This window comes from Magnolia sinica, chromosome 17 (assembly GCF_029962835.1).
Source record: "Magnolia sinica isolate HGM2019 chromosome 17, MsV1, whole genome shotgun sequence".
In the NCBI taxonomy this organism is placed as follows: domain Eukaryota; kingdom Viridiplantae; phylum Streptophyta; class Magnoliopsida; order Magnoliales; family Magnoliaceae; genus Magnolia; species Magnolia sinica.
The window spans coordinates 55,520,027-55,539,379 of record NC_080589.1 but is presented as its reverse complement, the minus strand read 5'-3'; the positions used below and the strand labels follow the sequence as shown (position 1 = coordinate 55,539,379).

At 38.7% G+C, this 19,353-nt stretch overlaps 1 protein-coding gene and 1 pseudogene across 2 annotated transcripts in view; both read right to left on the bottom strand.

Moving 5' to 3' along the window:
• LOC131231876 (ras-related protein RABF1) overlaps positions 1-19,353 on the bottom strand; it is a 64,095-nt gene that overhangs the window by 34,840 nt on the left and 9,902 nt on the right. For both annotated transcript variants that reach the window (XR_009164549.1, XM_058228214.1), the window contains exon 2: positions 8,796-8,872. Coding sequence is in view for 1 of the 2 variants with exons in the window: in XM_058228214.1 (XP_058084197.1) it covers positions 8,796-8,872 (77 nt within the window). In the remaining variant the exon portion in view is untranslated. The remainder of the gene's footprint in view (positions 1-8,795; positions 8,873-19,353) is intronic.
• LOC131230897 (aquaporin PIP1-2-like) lies at positions 8,879-16,167 on the bottom strand (annotated as a pseudogene).

The window sequence follows — 19,353 nt, the reverse complement described above, 5'->3', positions numbered from 1 at the left end:
CACGCCATTCACATGCTTTTTCAACTTATTTTAGGCCATGGTCCCAAAAATGAATAAGATAAAAGTGTCAGGTGGACCACATTACATGAAAGAGTGGTTAATGACCATTGAAAACATTTTGTGGGCCACAAAAGTTTTACATCAAGGTGATATTTGTTTGTCTTTCATCCAAATCTGTATGTTGGTTGTGTTTTCATACATGTCTTGATACATTTATAAATGTTATACATCATATTTGAATATAGCGGTCTTAGTTCAATTGGACAATGCATAGCTTATGACCCTATACAAAGGAAACTTATTATGTGCAGTTCTTTTTTGAGATTCTATGATTTAAAAGTGTCTATTAAGGTCTTTTTTTAATAATCCCTGAAGTTTCATTGAAAAATTCAACCATTTTCCCAATGTTTCCCAAAAAGTGCGATAAATTACGCAATACAAATAATATATCCCATGCAAGAACCGATACATATCTGTATCCAGTGTTCGAGTTGTCGGTATCGCTACAAGTTTCACTGGACAGAGATAAAGATATCATATCGTTATCGCCGATAATATCACCGATAACTGGAAATGCAGGAAAAAAGGGAGAAACATGGAGAAAATGGTGGAATTTTTCAGTGAAACTTCAGGACATGCATGAATACACATATTTACATATTCAGGAATGAAAAAATTGCAAAAAGAATGCATTACATAATAAGTTTTCATTTAATGGGACCCAAAAAGCATGCGATGCCATAAAAATTCACTTTAATAGCAACCGAAATGAGTTTATATATTACAAATGCAGCTGGCATATAGTAATTAAGACGTAAAAGTGAACGAACACAAAGATGCCAAATCAAGGATGGATTGGATTATCCAATTAGTGTGGTTTTTGCATGATAAAGATGTACTTCACAAATCCACTCCTACCGTCAGTTTTGAAAGGCCACAATAGGACAATGTTCTAAAAGTTAGGCAGATCCAAAAACTGGTGGTGGGCCATACCACTGTTTTTAATGGTGGGCATTTAATCACTACTGTTTCCCTTAGTGTGGTCCACCTGAGATGCAGATCTGTCTCATTTTGAACTCACGCCTTAAAATTATCTATCAAAATAAATGGACGATATTGATAAAATATTTATCATTATGATGGCCCCACAGAACATCGACCCATCAATCCATGGATACAAACAAGTGGAACACACAATGGGAAACAGTGTGAATGGAACATTTACCGTTGAAAATTTCTTGGGGGCCACAAAAGTTTTGGATTAAGCTTGTATTTGTGTTTTCCCTTCATCCATGTCAGTGTGATCCTATGAACAGGTTGGATGAGAAATAAACATCACTCTAGGCCTAAGAAATGTTTCAACAGTGGAAGTTATTATTCCAATTGTTTCCAATGGTATGGTCCACTTGATCTTTCGGTATACTTAAATTTTGGTCTCAACCCCTAAAATAAGATGGAAAAACGGATGGACGGCGTGGATAGACCAGATACATTCACAGTGGGCCTAACAAAGTTTACTTGGTACCAAAGAAGCATACTGTACGCAATCCAATTTCCCTATAAAAACAGGACGCGGGTTTCCTGCGAAACCCTTCTGCAGGAAGTTCCTGCGCAAGGATTCTGGGTGGGGCCCACTGAGATGTTTCTTAGAAATCAAACCCGTCCATCCATTTTTCGACCCCATTTTAACACATGCTACCAAAAATTAAGAGGATCCGAAACTCAAGTGGGCCATAGGAGATGAAACAATGGGGAAAGGAATGTCTACCGTTGAAACCTTCCTAGGCTCCACCTTGCTGTTTATATGCCATCTAAACTGTTTATAAGATCATTTTCACTCAGATAAAGTGAAAACACTAAAAAAATTAGACCGTTACCAAACTTCTATAGCCATATAAATGTTTCAACGGTGGTCACTAAATATCCACTGTTTCCTCTCGTGTGGCCCACTTGAGTTTTGGATCCTCCTTATTTTTGGTCTCACGTCATAAAATGATCTTCAAAAAACGGACAGACGGGTTGGATTTCTCATAAACATCTAAGTGGGCCCCACACATAATCCTTGTGCAGGAACTTCTTGCGAAAGGGGGAAGCGGATTGCGTACTGAGTAAACTCTGTGGGGTCCACCGTGATTTACATGTTTTATCTACTCTGTCCATCCATTTTAATAGATAATTTGATGGCTAGATCCCAAAAATGAAATATACCCAAATCTCAGGTGGACCTCACCACGGGAAAGTGTGAATTGAAATTCTACCGTTGAAAATTTCTTGGGGCCCATTGAAGTTTTGGATCAAGCTGATATTTGTGTTTTCCCTTCATCCATGTCTTTGTGATCTTATGAACAGGTTGGATGACAAATAAACATCACTTTCGGCCTTAGCAAGGTTTCAACGGTGGAAGTCATTATTCCCACTGTTTCCTTTGGTGTGGTCCACCTGAGCTCTAGGCATACTTATATTTTGGAATCAACCACTAAAATGATTTTTAATAACGGATGGACGGCGTGGATAACCCACATAGATTCATTATAGGCCCAACGGAATTTACTCAGTACGATAAAAGCGTACTGAGCAACTCAATACGCAATCCCATTTCGCTTAAGGGTTTCGCAAGAAATCCGCGTCCGTAAAAACCTAGCGTTTTCAAAATGGAAGAGGGTTTCGGAAGGGAACTCTCAAAACCCTAAATTTTCGAAACAAAATCTCTCCAAATCCCTAATCTTCAGCAGATTCTTCGCCGAAATCATCTTTAGGTTTGAAAATTTTGACGTATTTGAAGAAAAAAAAAAGTGGAAAGTAGAGATTAGATAGCACCTACGGCACACCGATCGATCAATTGGCCCACCGCAATTTCCGTTCACCAATCCTCTTCTACGATTGGCCCTCCTCTTCTACAGGTACGGAAATCCGCAAGTTTCCCCATTTTTTCCGCTTTTTTTGAGATATTTTGCGTATTTACGTAACGCTCCGATGTTATCGATCCTTTTATCGTCGAAAATGGGTTGTTTGTCATCGATTTCTCGCTGAGAACTCAACTTTTCACAAAAAATCAATAAAATCGCCGAAAAATCGGCGATATTGGAAGAGAAACGAAAAAAGGGAGTTTCGGTGTCGCAACTCCAGCGATACCGAAATTATCGGTGATAATTCGATAATATCGCCGATAATTTAAACACTGTCTGTATCCCAAGGGTTCGATATATTGCGCGATACCGATATTTGGAACACTGGTGAGGATATAGTGCACCCCGGGGGAACCACATTATATCGCCTTAAATAGCCTCTTTAGACACAGGCACGAGCTATGAGAGCTTTTCAGCTCTCGAGAATACGCAGAATAGAATAGGAGTGGAAAGAGAGTAGCATGGAGACTCAATGATCTTGTGTTGAGCAACACATTTTGGGAGCGTGTGAGCAATATAGTGGTTATTCTAGAGCCTATTTATGTTATGTTGATGATGGTCGACAATGAGGCAGATCCGTCAATGGGGTCATTGTATGCGTTCATACAGCTAATGAAAGATGCCATCAAAGCTAAAGTCCCCGAAGCATATAAGTAGGTGCATGCGATAATCAACAACTGTTGGGAAAGAACACTTTCTCACCCACTTCATCAGGCTGGTAAGTATCTATATGATTTATTTTTTTCGTCTATATGCTTCAATACTTGGTTCTGATGCAGGACATGAAATTTAAATATGATATGCAAGATTTCAGGCTTAGATCAGACTAATTCAGAAACAATAACATAAAAATTTCACGTCCCACACAAAAGTTCAAACATTCAAGCTAGGGGAATCAGTGCGGGTCCAGGCCTACACAGGCTAGGACTGGATCAGTAAAATTATGGACCAAACGATGCTCAAAGGGAAATAGAAATCATCCACACATGCACAGTAACCAGTCCCTAATCCAAGAGATTCACAAATTTCAATTCAAGGAACCCTAGGGTGAGAAAAAGGGCAAATAAATTAAGGATAATGCAATCTAGGGTTAGGGTTTATGAAAATAAGTATGAAAATGGAAAAATAAGAGAAAACCTGAACCGGGAGACAATTCCCGCGCGCGGACAACAACAATGGCATAGACGCACGTGCGTGTGATCACGGCCGCACGTGTGGGGCCCGCTATTCAGAAAAAAGTCCGCCTTGGCCCTAGTCAGTCAGGGATGGACTCCAAAACCCCCAAATCTCAACTCGATCTGATGTACAGTTTGTGCGTGGTGCTTCACCGAAGTTTCAGCCCTCCTGCAGGGCCGGATTCTAAAAATCTACTGTAGAGAGAAAAACGGCTGCAACTATTGATGGATTTGCAGATGAAATGCTTGTAGGAGGAGAAATATGGATGGAAGAAGGTGGGGGCGAATCAAGCTAAATGTGGTTTCGCACCAAAGTAGTTAGCCCTTCGAAGAAGGGAGCGCTTTGCGCCCAATTAGGTTTCCATAACTTGGAAAGGAGTAAGAAAACGCAGAAATTTTATTAATCTTAATGAATGGAAAAAGCTACAAGGGGTGCCTATTTATAAGAAAATCTTATACCCCAAAACTCGCACCATGTGCATAACCTATTACTTGGCGATGAAATAAACTAAAATAAAAACCAAACAAAGAAATCTAAAGCGTTCATGATGTTCTAAATAATAACAATAAGCAAAACCTAAAATATGAAATCAATCCGACTAGTGAGTCATGATCATGAGATCCCATGATAGGCTTTACTTGATTATCAGGCCTACTCTTTTGAACCAAACTTCATCTTCTAACTAGGAGGCCCTCCCTTGACGTCGTCATCGAGCCAGATCGACGATGGGGCCCTCCTTCGTACATGCGTGCATGGGGGGGGTGGCGTGCGTGCACGTGATGTCCCCATCAGGTTCTTTACATATTATGTATCCCTATTTTATTATACAGATGAGTAAATATTTGAATCATGTTGGGTTTCAGTGTCTTTCCTAAATCCCAAATACCACTACAGCCGAAGACTCTACTAAGACAATTCATTGAAGAGGGTTGTACATAACGTGTAATCATTTATTCCCCCACTGTCCAGGGAAAGGCATAGTTGGTAATGAGATAAATATGTTCTGCACTAAGTAACATGTGAGATCAAATAGCCGAATTAAGATATTTAACAAAAAAACACAAACATCGCTATAATCATCACAAGTATCATGAAAATCAAAAGAAAACCATGCATAATCCTAGCATAAGCTATCAACATCGCAACACAAGATCATTAAAATAAAATAAAAAAACTAAGATCTAATAGATGTAGGAACATCCAATTGGCATAGGATATAGTCTACTTCAAAATAGGAAACCTAATACAACCTATGGTAAAAGTTAGAGTTTAGGTAATTTGGGAAAGTAGGAAAATTAGGAATTTTAGGTTTAAGGTTAGGATTTCGGGGATGGAAGAAAGTGGTTTTGATATAATGATGGTAGGAAACCAAAAGGGGCAGGTGGGATTCACACGTGTGGTCGTATGATCACACGTGTGGCGTGGGAGGATGGGTTTAGGTCAGTTAGAGTTTGGATTGTGGATGGGTATGGGTATGGGAAAGTAGGGTTTGGGAGAAGACGAAGATCTGAGATGGAGAGAATGAAAAACCTGAAAAAAAATACCTGGATGGAGAGAAAATAGGTATAGGGATAGATGGAGACCTTGCACCTCCATTGATAACGATTAACCTCGCACCAATCTTCCTTCCAAATCGCATGAAAGTATCTTCAAATCACATAAAGATAGGAGAAGAAAGCAAGAGCTTCTCTCTTTTTTTTAATCACAAAATCCAATAGGAGAGGGGTCACACCCCCCTCTTTTTATAAATCCAAGAAGTTTCAAAAATTACAATAATTCTCATCTTGTGAATTTTAACGAAAATAGCCCTAATCTAAATAAAATCAACTAAAACACTCATAATGTGTCCAAATATAAAATAATCAAAAACTAAATCCTAAAATATGACAAAGTCTAAAACTAATGTGAACAATCAATGATCAATGGCCCGATCATGTGATCCATGTCGTCGCATCCATCCAATCCAACGATCTACATCACTCCATAAAGCAGCCCATGTGCATCTTCCCAGTGTGGGGTCTTCCAAATGCTCGCACGTGCACATGGGGTCTTCAGCACGATCATGGGTACTCGCCTAGCCACAAGGAAATCAATGCGGCCCACCTCATCTGATATGTACGTAAGGTTGTACGTGACATAATGTCCTCATCAAAGACCCATCAACTAAAATAATTAAAGGAGCGGTTATTAGCAATATCCATAAGGGGCACGCACAGTCGTGGGAGTATCAAAGGCACTAGATTTGGATCACAGATGAGGAAGGGGAGCTAAGTTTCAGACCACAACATAGATATGGTTCACAAACCCAAGAGAGTAACTTGAGTTTTAAGCCACAGTATGGGTATGGGTATGGAGCTAGTGGATATGCGGCGAGCAACTCCAGCCATTACGGCTCATCATTTTTCAACTATGATCAGGAGTTCATTTCCGCATATGGGCGTAGATATGGGCAACAGTACGGATATAGCTAGTAGTATGGATACCCAGGAGCTCCATCTGTGCCCATCCCAGATTCATATCAACCATAGACTGTGATGATTACGCAGTACCCACGGATGGGCGTATTGGTTCAGTTCGAAGAGAATTTATGTCAGGGAGTATCTTAACTGGTAATTTCTACTATGACCTAGGCACAGTACTATTAACTTGTAGAGCGGCAGTACTATTCCCAACCCTGTCAAGTTGGAAACAATGATTGCGAGCCACTGTGCAGCTCTATGTGGGTATAGGTCATTGCATGCCATATCATTCATAGGTATATTTCTCAATTTCTACTTCTTTTGCTTTTGAAAGAATTGGTTGTGTTTTCATACATCTTACATTTATAAATGTTATGATTTCAATTTGAATATAGTTGCATTAGTTCAATCAGACAGAGCATAGCTTAGCGCCCAATACAAAGGAAACCTATTATGATTTATGAGCACTTTTTTAAAGATGTTATGATTTAAAAGTGTGTATTAAGGTCTTTTTTAACAATCCTTGAAGTTTCATTGAAGAATTGAACCGATTCTCCAATGTTACCCCATGTTTCCCAAAAAGTGGGGTAAATTACCCGATACAAATGATATATCCCGTGCAATAACCGATACATATCTGTATCCCAAGGGTGTGAACAGTAACGCGATACCGATACTGCGAACATTGCTTCCAGGTTGAACTTGAAAGCAATCTTAAAGCTACTTAAAAGACTTCCTCATCATGAAAATATCACCAAGTTGAGCTTCAAAGGGAACTTACTGGAATTTGTCATTTCCTCTTCACAACTCAAATCACTAATTCATCCAAAAGACTAACAGATAACAAATATATCACTAAAATTGAACCCTAAAAAGAAGTCTTCAAACAATGAGTTGTATTAAAATAACAACATTAGAGTTTACCTCAAACAAGTGAGACATTGATGGACTCAAGAGAAAAAATCGGTCAACCGAGAAAGTAAACCATCCAATAATGGAGATTGGTGCTCTTGTAAGTAGTGTTCAAAGTATCGATATCACTACAAGTTTCGTTGGCCAGGGATACGGAAACAATATTGATATTGCCGATAATATCACTAATAACCGGAAATGCGGGAAAACATGAGAAAAACGGTAAAATTTTCAGCGAAACTTCAAAAGATGTTAAAATGTACATATTTGCATATTTAGAAATATATATATATATATAGCAAAAAGAATGCATACGTAACAAGTTTCCATTTAATGAAGCCTTAAAAGCATGTGTTGTTGTAAAAAATCAGTCCAACCATCCCATCCAACCTATTTAACCATCCAACCTTCCATCCAAACATCCATCGATATTGCAAAATATCAACAACACATGATATTTCACCAAGAAATCATCAACAATTGGAAATAAAACGAAAGATTGTGGTCTCAATATCGTGCATGTTGCGATATCAATAATAACGAGATATTATCAATATTATCAATGATAAATTGAACACTACATACAACCATGTGCCCACGAAAAAAATTAAAATACAAATTTTTCTAATAAACAAAATTTTGATGATATCAATACGTTGGCGATATTATTGAAATGTCATTGATACACTTATGATACAAGCATTACCTAGAATTTACATAGTCGAAAATATTGGCAATACATTGGTGATATTGATGCATTGGCAATACAAGCGACACCTAGAATTTACATAGTTGAAAATATTGGCAATTACATTAGCGACATTGATACGTTGGCAATACTAAGCGATACGTTGATAATACCTAGAATTTCTAATACTTCCAACGTTATCGGTATCGCTACTAGTGTTATCGGTATCGAGTTGGAGATAAAGATAATATCAGAGATATTTAGATAATATCGGAGATAATTCGAACAGTGCTTGTAAGTAAGATCAACTATACTAACTTAGAAATATATGATGAAGCTTACACCCTAAGATACATTGATGGCATTGATTTTAAAATAATAATAATAATAATAAGATGAACGATAGAATTTGCAAATCAACATCATCTATGTACCAAAAAGAACATGACATTGTGATATTATCAGAAATGTGAAAGACAATGGAATTTGCAGCTCAAAACATCATCTGTTTATGAAAAAGAACATGACGTTGTAATATTATCAGAAAGGCAAAAGACAAGGCGCAAATTCAGTGCAGATAAGGGAGCTGCTTTTATCAATCCATTGATTTTTGCATGAGTACTCTAACAAAAGGTATGACAACAACCAACTTACCTTCACCCGTAAGTTTTTTGAGTCAGCAGCTCCAGAGTTCTCAGTGTTCAATCCACCCAAACGTCCAGAACTCCTATCTATGAAGAATGCCAACAGCCATGTTTCAAGAATTGAAAATTGATAAAATAGTGAGAAGCTATAACCAAGTTGCAGTTTTTATTATAGTGTTGCACATGGGAAATAATATAAATAACCTATGAATGTTGAGCATTTAGACTTTAAACAAACAGTGATGGTTAATAAGATAAAAACCAATAGAGATGTTTGATCAACTTTTTTTGAAACAAAAACAGATGTAGACAGTAAGTGTTCAATGACCAATTAATATTTCACTACTTTTTAAGTGGATAATGAAATGTACCAGAGAACAAGGTACAAAACAGGGAATTCAATCCCACAAAAATAATTACATCAAAGGAAAGATCCCAACACAAAGTGAAGAGAGTGAAAGCCAAGCATTAGCTAAAAGCATCAGCCTACTATAATCTTCAAGCCATCATTAGCAAAAGATTGACCATAATGGACACAGATAATAAGTTAAAATGAATATCATATGTTTATATTGGCACTTAAATAAAGTATACAATATGAACTCTCTCTGGATAATTCATGTCATGAGCATCAATGTTGCATCTATATAAATTTCAATTGATGTCCTATTAAAGAATAACAATAACTGCTAGCAACTAAGAGAGTCACAAAATCTTTAAAAACGCCAAGAGATAGCCACAAACAGTTATCCATGCCACAAATCACAGAACGCACAGTGATTTTATGAGCCCAACTAACACATGATGAATCTATTTTATAACATGTTACTGAACATCTCAAATCCTCATCCAGTCAAATTTTCCTCCTATATATCAGCACCAACATTCTGATGTTGGCTGCCTTGGTTCACTAGGATTAGCCCACAAACCCAGCCTGCATACAACCGGATGTTGATTCAGATGGTCCAACAATGGTTTCATCGAATTATCACACCCCCTAGAACATATACAAGAAAATGCAGCAACTTAAAAATGTAACAACTAAGTCGAAGCCTTTTGTTTCACAACTAGTGTTGAGTTACCATCAAACAGCCAGAGTTTTTTAGTTTATTTATAATAAGATGCTTCCGTGAAACCAGCCGAGCACCTAGAACCCATCTATAGCACACTTGAAATTCCCTTCAAGAAAGGTGACGATTTTATTAAGGAAAAAAAAAAAAGTTGCAAAAACAAGAAAGAACGAACCAGCACTAAGTGACCCTTTCATCACTACAAAAACCGGCCCTGAAAAAACAAAAAAGAAAATCCAAGAGCAAAGGGGGAATCCCACAGACCCCACCCCACACCTGAAAGAAAAGCCAGCAGCTGCCAATTACACTCTCCCTTTGACACCATTGAAACTCCTGATTCGAGAATGCCCAACTCACAATCAAGACCAGTGTCTTTCTCTTTAGAGATGCAATTGACACAGCTCCATCCTAGAACAACCAAAAAGGCCATCTTTTAGAGGATGTTCCTTCTGCCAGAAAACAGCCTACGCCGCAACACCAATTAATCACCAATGGACTTGTCAAATTCCACAACATCTCAAGTTAACAGAGGATAGATTTTGATTTGTTTCACCATGGAAAAATAATTGAAAAGATGATTGACCAACTCTTCCTTTTTTTTCCTGCAAATGACACAGCTATTGGGGAATACCATGTTACGATTTTTCAGGTTGTCTACAGCTAATTATTATGTTTGTTGTGGCTGTCCAAGCAAATGGTTTGACTCTTGGGGGCATAAGGGCCTCCCAAACTATGGCACGAGGGGGAGAGCTAACTTCTTGCAAAGACGATACCAAGGACTTGGCCAATTGTAGACACCCCACTCTAATAGGACTCCGTATCAGTGGAATAAGTGGTCAAATAGGGTCTTCAATGCATGATTAATAAGGGGTCTGGGAAACTAATGCAGGGCAATTAACCACTTGCTCTAAAAGCTCGAACTGTTAGAGCATGGCGAATCAATCCCTTTATCTCATAGCCCAAGCCCCATATCTCATGGGTTTGGACTTCGGCCGAACACCCCTCGTGGGCCCCAAAATCACATGGGTACCGCCTCACACGAGCCACCCACCTCACACGGGTCGCCTACCCCAAGTGTACCCCTGCATTCCACAGGCAACCTCACTCGATCCCGATGTGAAAATGCCCCTGCATTAATCACCCCCGGTGAGGAGTCTCGAACACGAGACCTCCCACTTTGATACCAATTTGATGCAGGACAATTAACCACTTGCTCTAAAAGCTCGAACTATCAGAGCATGGCGAATCGATCCCTTTATCTCATAGCCCAGGCCCCACATCTCATGGGTACCATGGCCAAACCCCCCTCGTGGGCCCCAAAATCACATAGGTACCGCTTCACACAAGCCGCCCACCCCACGTGTGCCCCTGCATCCCACAGGCAACTCCACTCAAGCCCGGTGTGGAAATGCCCCTGTATTAGAAACCTTTGTCAAATTCAGTCAACAACTCCTTGGAAGTGGGCTAAAATCAAAGATTTGTAGTACACAGCCAGGAGGCGGATGATATTGATCGGCACAGGCAAATGAATTTGAGGTACATACAATAGCGGTGGTCCCCTAGTCAAGCTGCAACAATCAGGATGTGATATCTTCCTCATTTGAAATCAAATTGCTGATCTCAGAATCAATCATGTAGTACTCAAAAAGATCTACATAATGATAGTGGTATTTCCCAAATCAAAGTGTATATTTTTAGATAGTGGTACACGGCTACAAGTCCTACCCCAGCTCCAAGGCTCCTAGCTGGGTTGATGCCAGTTCCAGTGATGGGGATGGTGACCAAGTGCACTAGGAACACAGCAAACCCAATTGGGAGAGATGCAAGGATAGGGACATGAGAATCTCTGGCATTTCTCTTGGCATCAGTGACAGAGAAAAGTGCAGACAAGCACAAAGCTGCCCACAATCTCAACACCTAAACCATCTCCCTTGGTGTAGCAATGGTTCACAACATTGGTTTCCCCACCCAACATCTGGTAAGGGCCCTTCAGGAACCCTTTGACCACACCAGCCCCACAGATTACCCCCAAGCATTGCATCTCTGTGTAGAAAACATCCTTATCAAGGACAGCTTGATAGCTTCCTGACCAGCAGCAGCCCAAAGGTCACAGCTAGATTTATGTGTCCACATGAAATCCCAGATGTACAATAGACCAAGGTAAAGTTCATGCCACCAAAGGCCCATGCAATTAGTGTTCGAAATATCGGTATCGCGTTACGTATCGCACCCTTGGGATACGGATACGTATCGGTTATCGCATGGGATATATCGGTTGTATCGCGTAATGTATCGTTGTTGTTGGAAACATTGGAAATTGGTCAATTTTTTCAATGAAATTTCAGTGATTGTTAAAAAAGACATCAATACACGCTTACAAATCAAAACATTATAAATTTTATAATAAAAAAAAAACAAGTGCACATAATAGGTTTTCTTTGTATGGGGTCCTAATCTATGCGTTGTCTAATTGAACTGATTCAAGTATATTCAAAGTTTATTTGTATAATTTATAAATGTCAAAAGACGTGTGGAAAAACAAGCAATACATTCAAAAGCAAAAGAAGAATCACTAAATTAGGTTATATATATGTTTGATTTTATGTTTGGACACAGATTGCAACCGATTTGCGAGAAATTGGAAATTTTTTCCTTCAATTTTCCGCAACTTGGTCCTTCTTCTCCAAGTCTCAAAATCAAATATCCTAATCCATGATTTTTCACGCAAAACATGAAAAAACATGGATTTGTAACAATTTGACATTGATTTAATATGATTTATAGAAGAAAAAAAATCGAAAATAAAAAATGCTCACCAGAACAAACATGTGGGATATATCCCACTACTTGTGTGTTTCGTATCGCACGGGTGGGATACAAGAAATATAGTGGAATATATCGGCCGATATCGTCGATATTTAAAACACTGCATGCAATCCCTTGAATACCGACACAGGCACACATGCTAAGTAACCTTTTGACACCCATGACAGTGAGGATGGTGATGATAGGTATGAGAAAGTGATGGAGTCAGAGAAAGAATTTTGATTTGGTTTTTGGTTTTTTCAGTAGTATCAGTGGAGATTGGAAATGGGTATTGGTTCTTTCGTTCTTATGAGAATGGAATGGAAAGAATTGCAGAGAGAGAGAGAGAGAGAGAGAGATTGAAATTTGATTTTGAGTTCTCCTGCCAATGCCATTATACTATTTTGAAGGTATCTTTTTGTGTATCTCTGTTATTGTCTTGTTGTTCATGTTCTTCTCCATCATTTTTCCTTTTCGCATTTGATGGATTGTAGTGGATGATTTTTTGGATGTAACCGTGATAGTATGTGGATTTTCCTTGTGAAAATTTAAACTCTCTGGAATTACAAATGTGAGAATTTTTCTTATCTGTGAGAATTTAAACTCTCTAAAATGTAGCTTAGTTTTGAAACAGTTTAAAAGTTTGGTGCTATTCATTGTGAAATGTAGCTTAGTGTCAAGAATCTAAAATTTTGATGCTATCCATTGATGGTACCATCCCTCACGATTGTTAACAACGTGTCCATTTAACTCGTACATTTAGCTTTTACATGAATTTAAATTTGTAAATTGTTACTAACTTGTATATTTGAACTTTAATCACATATTAAAAAAAAAATTGTTTCCATGTGTAAAGTAGAAAAGCTCTAAAAGAAGAGAAAGATCAGTGGGGTGATCGAACCCCAATTGTATTTAGAAGGCAAAATATGCCAAATTAAATAGAATACTCCCAAGTAAAATGACAATATAGAAAATAAGTAATAAAAAAATAAGAAATAACATTAAACGAATAGTTCCAAAGGCTCACAGCCAAGGTGTTCAAAAACAATTACATATTGGCCGTAACAGCCGATACATAACAATAACGACTAATATCATTACATCTTACAGGTCGGAAACGGTGATCCTTTGAAAGTTGGAACAGGAACAGCTGTTACCACCATAATGGCAATTTTCAAAAAAAAATTAATAATAATAAATAAAGAGGGAAAAAAATGCATACCTTCTTCTTCTTGTGCTATGATCCTGTGACTGAGGCCCTCTCTCTCTCTCTCTCTCTCTCTCTCTCTCTAAAAGAGAGCGCGGCCAAGTTTTAATTTTTTTTAAACTACTGTGGCGTTTGACGCTAAATGCACCTGTTGTGTTTCGTGGGGCCCACCTTGATGTATGTGTTGTATTCCCTACCGTCCATCAGTTTTTCCAGATCATTTTAGGGCATGGTCCCTAAAATGAAGCAGATCCAAATCTCAAGTGGACCACACAATAGGGATTTAACTTCCACCATAATTAAAAAAAAATAAAAAAAATTCTTAAGGGCCACGGTTTTAGATCAAGCTACTATTTGTGTTTTCCCTTTCATCTAGGTCAATGTGACCTTATCAACAGGTTGGATGGCAAATAAACTATGTTGGAAACTAGGCAGTTTTAAATGGCAAGCGTTCAATCTTTTTCCTATGGTGTGGTCCATCTTAGATTTGTATCTGCTTCATTTTTTGGAGCATGCCTTAAATGAGCGTGCAAAATGGATGGATGGCATGGATATACAACAGATACATCAAGGTGGGCCACATGGTCAAGGCCTTACCCATTAAGTTGTTACCCTTATCTCACCTAATATGCCCCTAAAAAATTGTACACATGGCATATATTAATTCAAAAATGAACCTATCAAGTTATGGGACCCATTATTGCTGAGTCACAGCCCAAAATGAAATTGTTTGAACAATTTTAATTATTGCTTTGCAATCCCTTTTTTTAAAAATAGTACCATTGAATTTTTTTTCATTATTTACCGTCCAATAAATATCCATCAATTTAGGACCAATTATATTAATAGGATAAGTGTCAATAAATTGCATGAATTTGAGACTGATTTGAGGCATTGAATGGTCCCCAAATTAGCCCCAAATCGGCAAAATATTCATCCAATTTTAATTTTAATTTTTCTTAAAAAATTTCAATGTGAAATATTTTGGTATTATATTCATTTTGATATATTTAGCATTTATATTAAATGGTTAGAAAATTAAATCTAGGAGCTTTGTAGTCAATTCCAAGCTGTCAGGTTCATAAATTCATAAGACAACCCAATACATCATTCTCACAAAAGAGTGAACTATTACACCACTATAAACATGTTCAAAATTATAAATGAATGCATATTTGGAATATTTACAATTTTCTGGATTTAATGCATATTTTTCCGGAGTTTTTTAGGGAAAAAAAAAAAAGCCATTACAAGGAGCGTAACGGCTGTTACACCCCCGTATCGGTTGTTACGCCGATACAACGTAACGATAACGGTGAGCACCATTATGCCCACCGTTACCGCAATGGAACCCCTTGCCCACGGCCCAAATTAGGAGCCCACGGCAACCCAAATATATTATAACACTCCCCCTCAAGCAAATGCATGGATATCGATCATGCCCAACTTGCCTTGAATACGTCTTACCACTTCAACTGAGAGGGCCTTAGTAAAGATATCAGGGAGTTGATCTATAGACCTAACAAGGGGAGTAGAAATAATGTTAACAGTAACCTTCTGATGAATAAAATGACAATTAGCTTCAATATATTTTGTGCACCCATGGAAAAAGGGATGGAAGCGACATGAATTGCAATCTTATCATCACAGTAGATGGGCAAAAGATTAGTCACCAAAAATCCTAACTCAGCGACGAAGCTTTTCAACCACAAGATTTCACATACAATATTCATCACAAGCTCTATATTCAGCCTCAGCACTGGATCTTGCAAGTTGCAGCCAGTGTTTCAAATATCGATACTATCGGCCGATGGCCGATATCATCGGTATCGTACCACTACGAGACGATATACTCGCGATAACCTCCGGAAGATACCAAAAAATCCCAAATCCAAATATCGGCCGATATTATCGGCGATATCGCACGATATATCAACAATATCGCGCCATTTCCTCTCCATTATTGTCGGACATCAACGCACGAACAGTCACGGGTAGATTGCAGGGGACTCACGAGTCCCACTGTAGCTAACCACCCACGCACACCATAAAAATCGGATCCGAGCAATGGAGAATCAAAAAAAAAAAAAGAATGAATTAGAAAAAAAAAGAGAAAGAAATCGAAGGGTACCTGCTATAGCGGTGATCGGAGGTGAGCCATTCGACAGGTAAGTGCCATTTTCTTCGTCTTCCCTTTTTCTCGGAGATTCCGGTGAGGAATCAGGCCAGATCGACTCACCGTTCCTTTCGGGCCGAGATTTGAGGGGACAAACTGGATCGGACTGCGTGGATGGAGCCATGGAGGTGAAAATGAAGAGGGAGATGAAAAGAGGGGCGGATGGGGAAATCGGGTTGCGTACTGAGTTACGTACGCTCTTATCGTACTGACTAAACTCTGTAGGCCCCACTGTTAAGCATCTAGTTCATCCACGCCGTCCATCCGTTTTTCCAGATCATTTTATGGGTGGGGCCCAAAAATAAAGTATATCAAAATCTCAAGTAGACCATACCAAAGGAAACAGTGGAAGTATTGATTTCCACCGTTGAAATATTTATAAGGCCCCCAATGATGTTTATTTGTCATCCAAACTGTTCATAATATCACAAAGACATGGATGAATGGAAAAAACAAATATCATCTTGATCTAAAACTTCTGTGGGCCCCCAAGAACTTTTCAACGGTAGACTTCAATTCAAACTGTTTCAGGTGGTGTGGTCCACTTGAGCTTTGGATATGATTAATTTTTCTTTCAAAAGACATGAAATTATATTATAAAATGGATGGACGGATTTGATAAAATGCATGAATGACAGTGGACCCCACAGAGTTTACTCCGTACACAGTGCCCAATCCGCTTCGGCGGATGGAAATAGGATTGCATACTAGTTACTCAGTACGCTTTTATTGTACTGAGTAAACTCAATTGTGGTCCACCTTGAATGTGTGTTATCCAATCCATCCATACGATTTTTCACATAATTTTATCCGTTGAGCCTAAAATTGAAGCATATACAAAGCTCAAGTGAACCATACCACTGGAAACAATGGGAATAGTGATTTCGACCGTTGAAGTCTTTCTAGTGCCCAAAGTGATATTTATTTCTCATCCACCATGTTCAAAAGATAAAAAAGACTTGGATGAAGTGAAATAAAAAATATCAGCTTGATCCAAAACTTTGGTGGCCCCTAGAAATTTTCAATGGTAGACACTCATTTCACACTCTTTCCTGTGGTGTGGTCTATTGATATTTAGATATAATTTATTTTTTTTTGGTATATGAACTGAAATTAACTTTTAAAATGGATGAACGGTGTGGATCAAATAGATAAATCACAATGGATCCCACAAAGTTTACTCAGCACGCTTAGCATACTGAGTTACTCAGTACGCAATCCGCTTCCCTGCCGATGGGGTAAATGCTTTCCACCGTTGAAACCTTTCTCCACTGATTTCTATGGTGGGGTCCACTCGAGCTCTGGATCTGAGCCATTTTTTAGCTCATGCTATAAAATGATCTCTTCAAATGTATGAATGTGGATCTAAAAATTCATCATGGTGGGAACCACGTAACTTTGTGACTTCACTTCAGTCACTGACCGGCATTCACTGGATTGCGTACTCAGTATGCTATTATCTTACTGAGTAAACTCTGTTGGGCCCACCGTGATTACACGTGGTTTATCCAAGCCGTCCATCCGTTTTTACTGATCATTTTAGGCGTTGAGCCCTAAATTAAACCATATCCACAACTCAAGTGGACCACATTACAGGAAACAGTGTTGAATGAACGTTGACCATTAAAAATATTGTAGGAGCCATAAAAGCTTTGGAACAACCTGATATTTATTTTTTCCCTTCATCTGGGTCTTTAGGACCCAATCAACAGATTGGATGTCAAATAAACAGTACAGTGGGCCTTAGGAGGATTTTAATGGTGGATATCCAATCATTATTGTTTTCCTTTTGTGTGGTCCACCTTCGATTTACATCCCTATGATTTATTGTATCAATCCCTAAAATGATCCATAGAAATGGATGAACGGAATGGATGAAAGAAATACATTATGGTGGGGCCCACAAAGCACCGACCACCAGCCATGAGGCCGATGTCAGGGGGAGTAGCCAATCCGTCTCCCCGCACACTGACGGGTCGCGTAGCCAGACTGCTCAAGTGACGCACCAAGTTCTATGGGGCCCACCAATATGTATGTGTTGTATCTACACCGTCCATACACTTACATATAGCATTTTAAGGCATGAGACAGAAAATGAGTTTGATCCACTGTTTCTGGGCTTTAGGAAATTTTAATGGTGGACGTCACTCTCTCCACTGTGTTCTATGGTGGGGTCCATTTAAGCCTTGGATTTGACTCATTCTTTTGGTCATGCCCTAAATTGATATCTTCAAATGAATCAACGGTGCGGATACAACAAATATATCAGATATGCATGCTTGTACGCCACGTGCATGGCGGATGAGTGGTTGCACAGAAATGAGTCCAACTTGCCCGGTACTCAAAACAAGTAGATGGCACGTGTCAATGTGGCGCACATGTGGGAGATCTAAGCCCTTCGTGTTCAATATCTATGTAAGGACGTGTTCATGGTGGTCCCTACTTGATGAACGGCCTATATGTCTCCACCACATATATGCCATGTTAACACGTTTGGATGAGATCCCTTCTACGTATGACGCGCCCAAGTCAGAGGAGAAATTTGGTTATATGAGAAATGCTCTAATGCTCTTAGATTAATGTAAGTTATAGTGCTCCTACTTTCGTAGGTTTACTTAGACAGCCCATTCGATCGATCTGAACTGTTCATTAAGTCAAACAAACATCTTACGGCCAACAATGAAAAATAGCACTCATCGGGTTATCTAATCCATCCTTGATTTAGCTTTTTTACTGTAGCCATTCTTTTTCCAAGCAATGGATGGATGGTTACGATTCTCTAACAAAAGCATCTCTTTAGAATCAAACCTAATCCATGATGATCCCTAATGAATTTACAGATCAAATTGTTGATTTGACCTATTTTGTGTAAATTATCTTGACTGTCCATATTAGATACCATTGATCAAATGGCTAATGTTTTTCGCATCGGGTGGCATTTGTATCATAGCACATGAAAATGTGCATTGGACCTAATGAACGGTCCAGATCAATGAATTGGAAGTGTCCTAATACAATTAGGAGCACTATATCATATAGTTATCTGAGAGCACCGGATCATCTCTCTTAAAATATTCTCCACTTGTATTTAATATAGATAGCCAAAATGTCGCCATAAAGAGGGACCTATGTAATCAGGGTCCTTTTCAACTGATCTACGATGGAAAACTGTCCATATCTTTCGTCTCCTTGTGGCAATTTTATGAAATTTGGACCGTCCATATGTCCAATACCTCCAATGGATAGACAAGGTCTTCCTTGTCGGATGGGACCCATTGTACATACAAAGGTCACCTTTTAATGTAGCCAC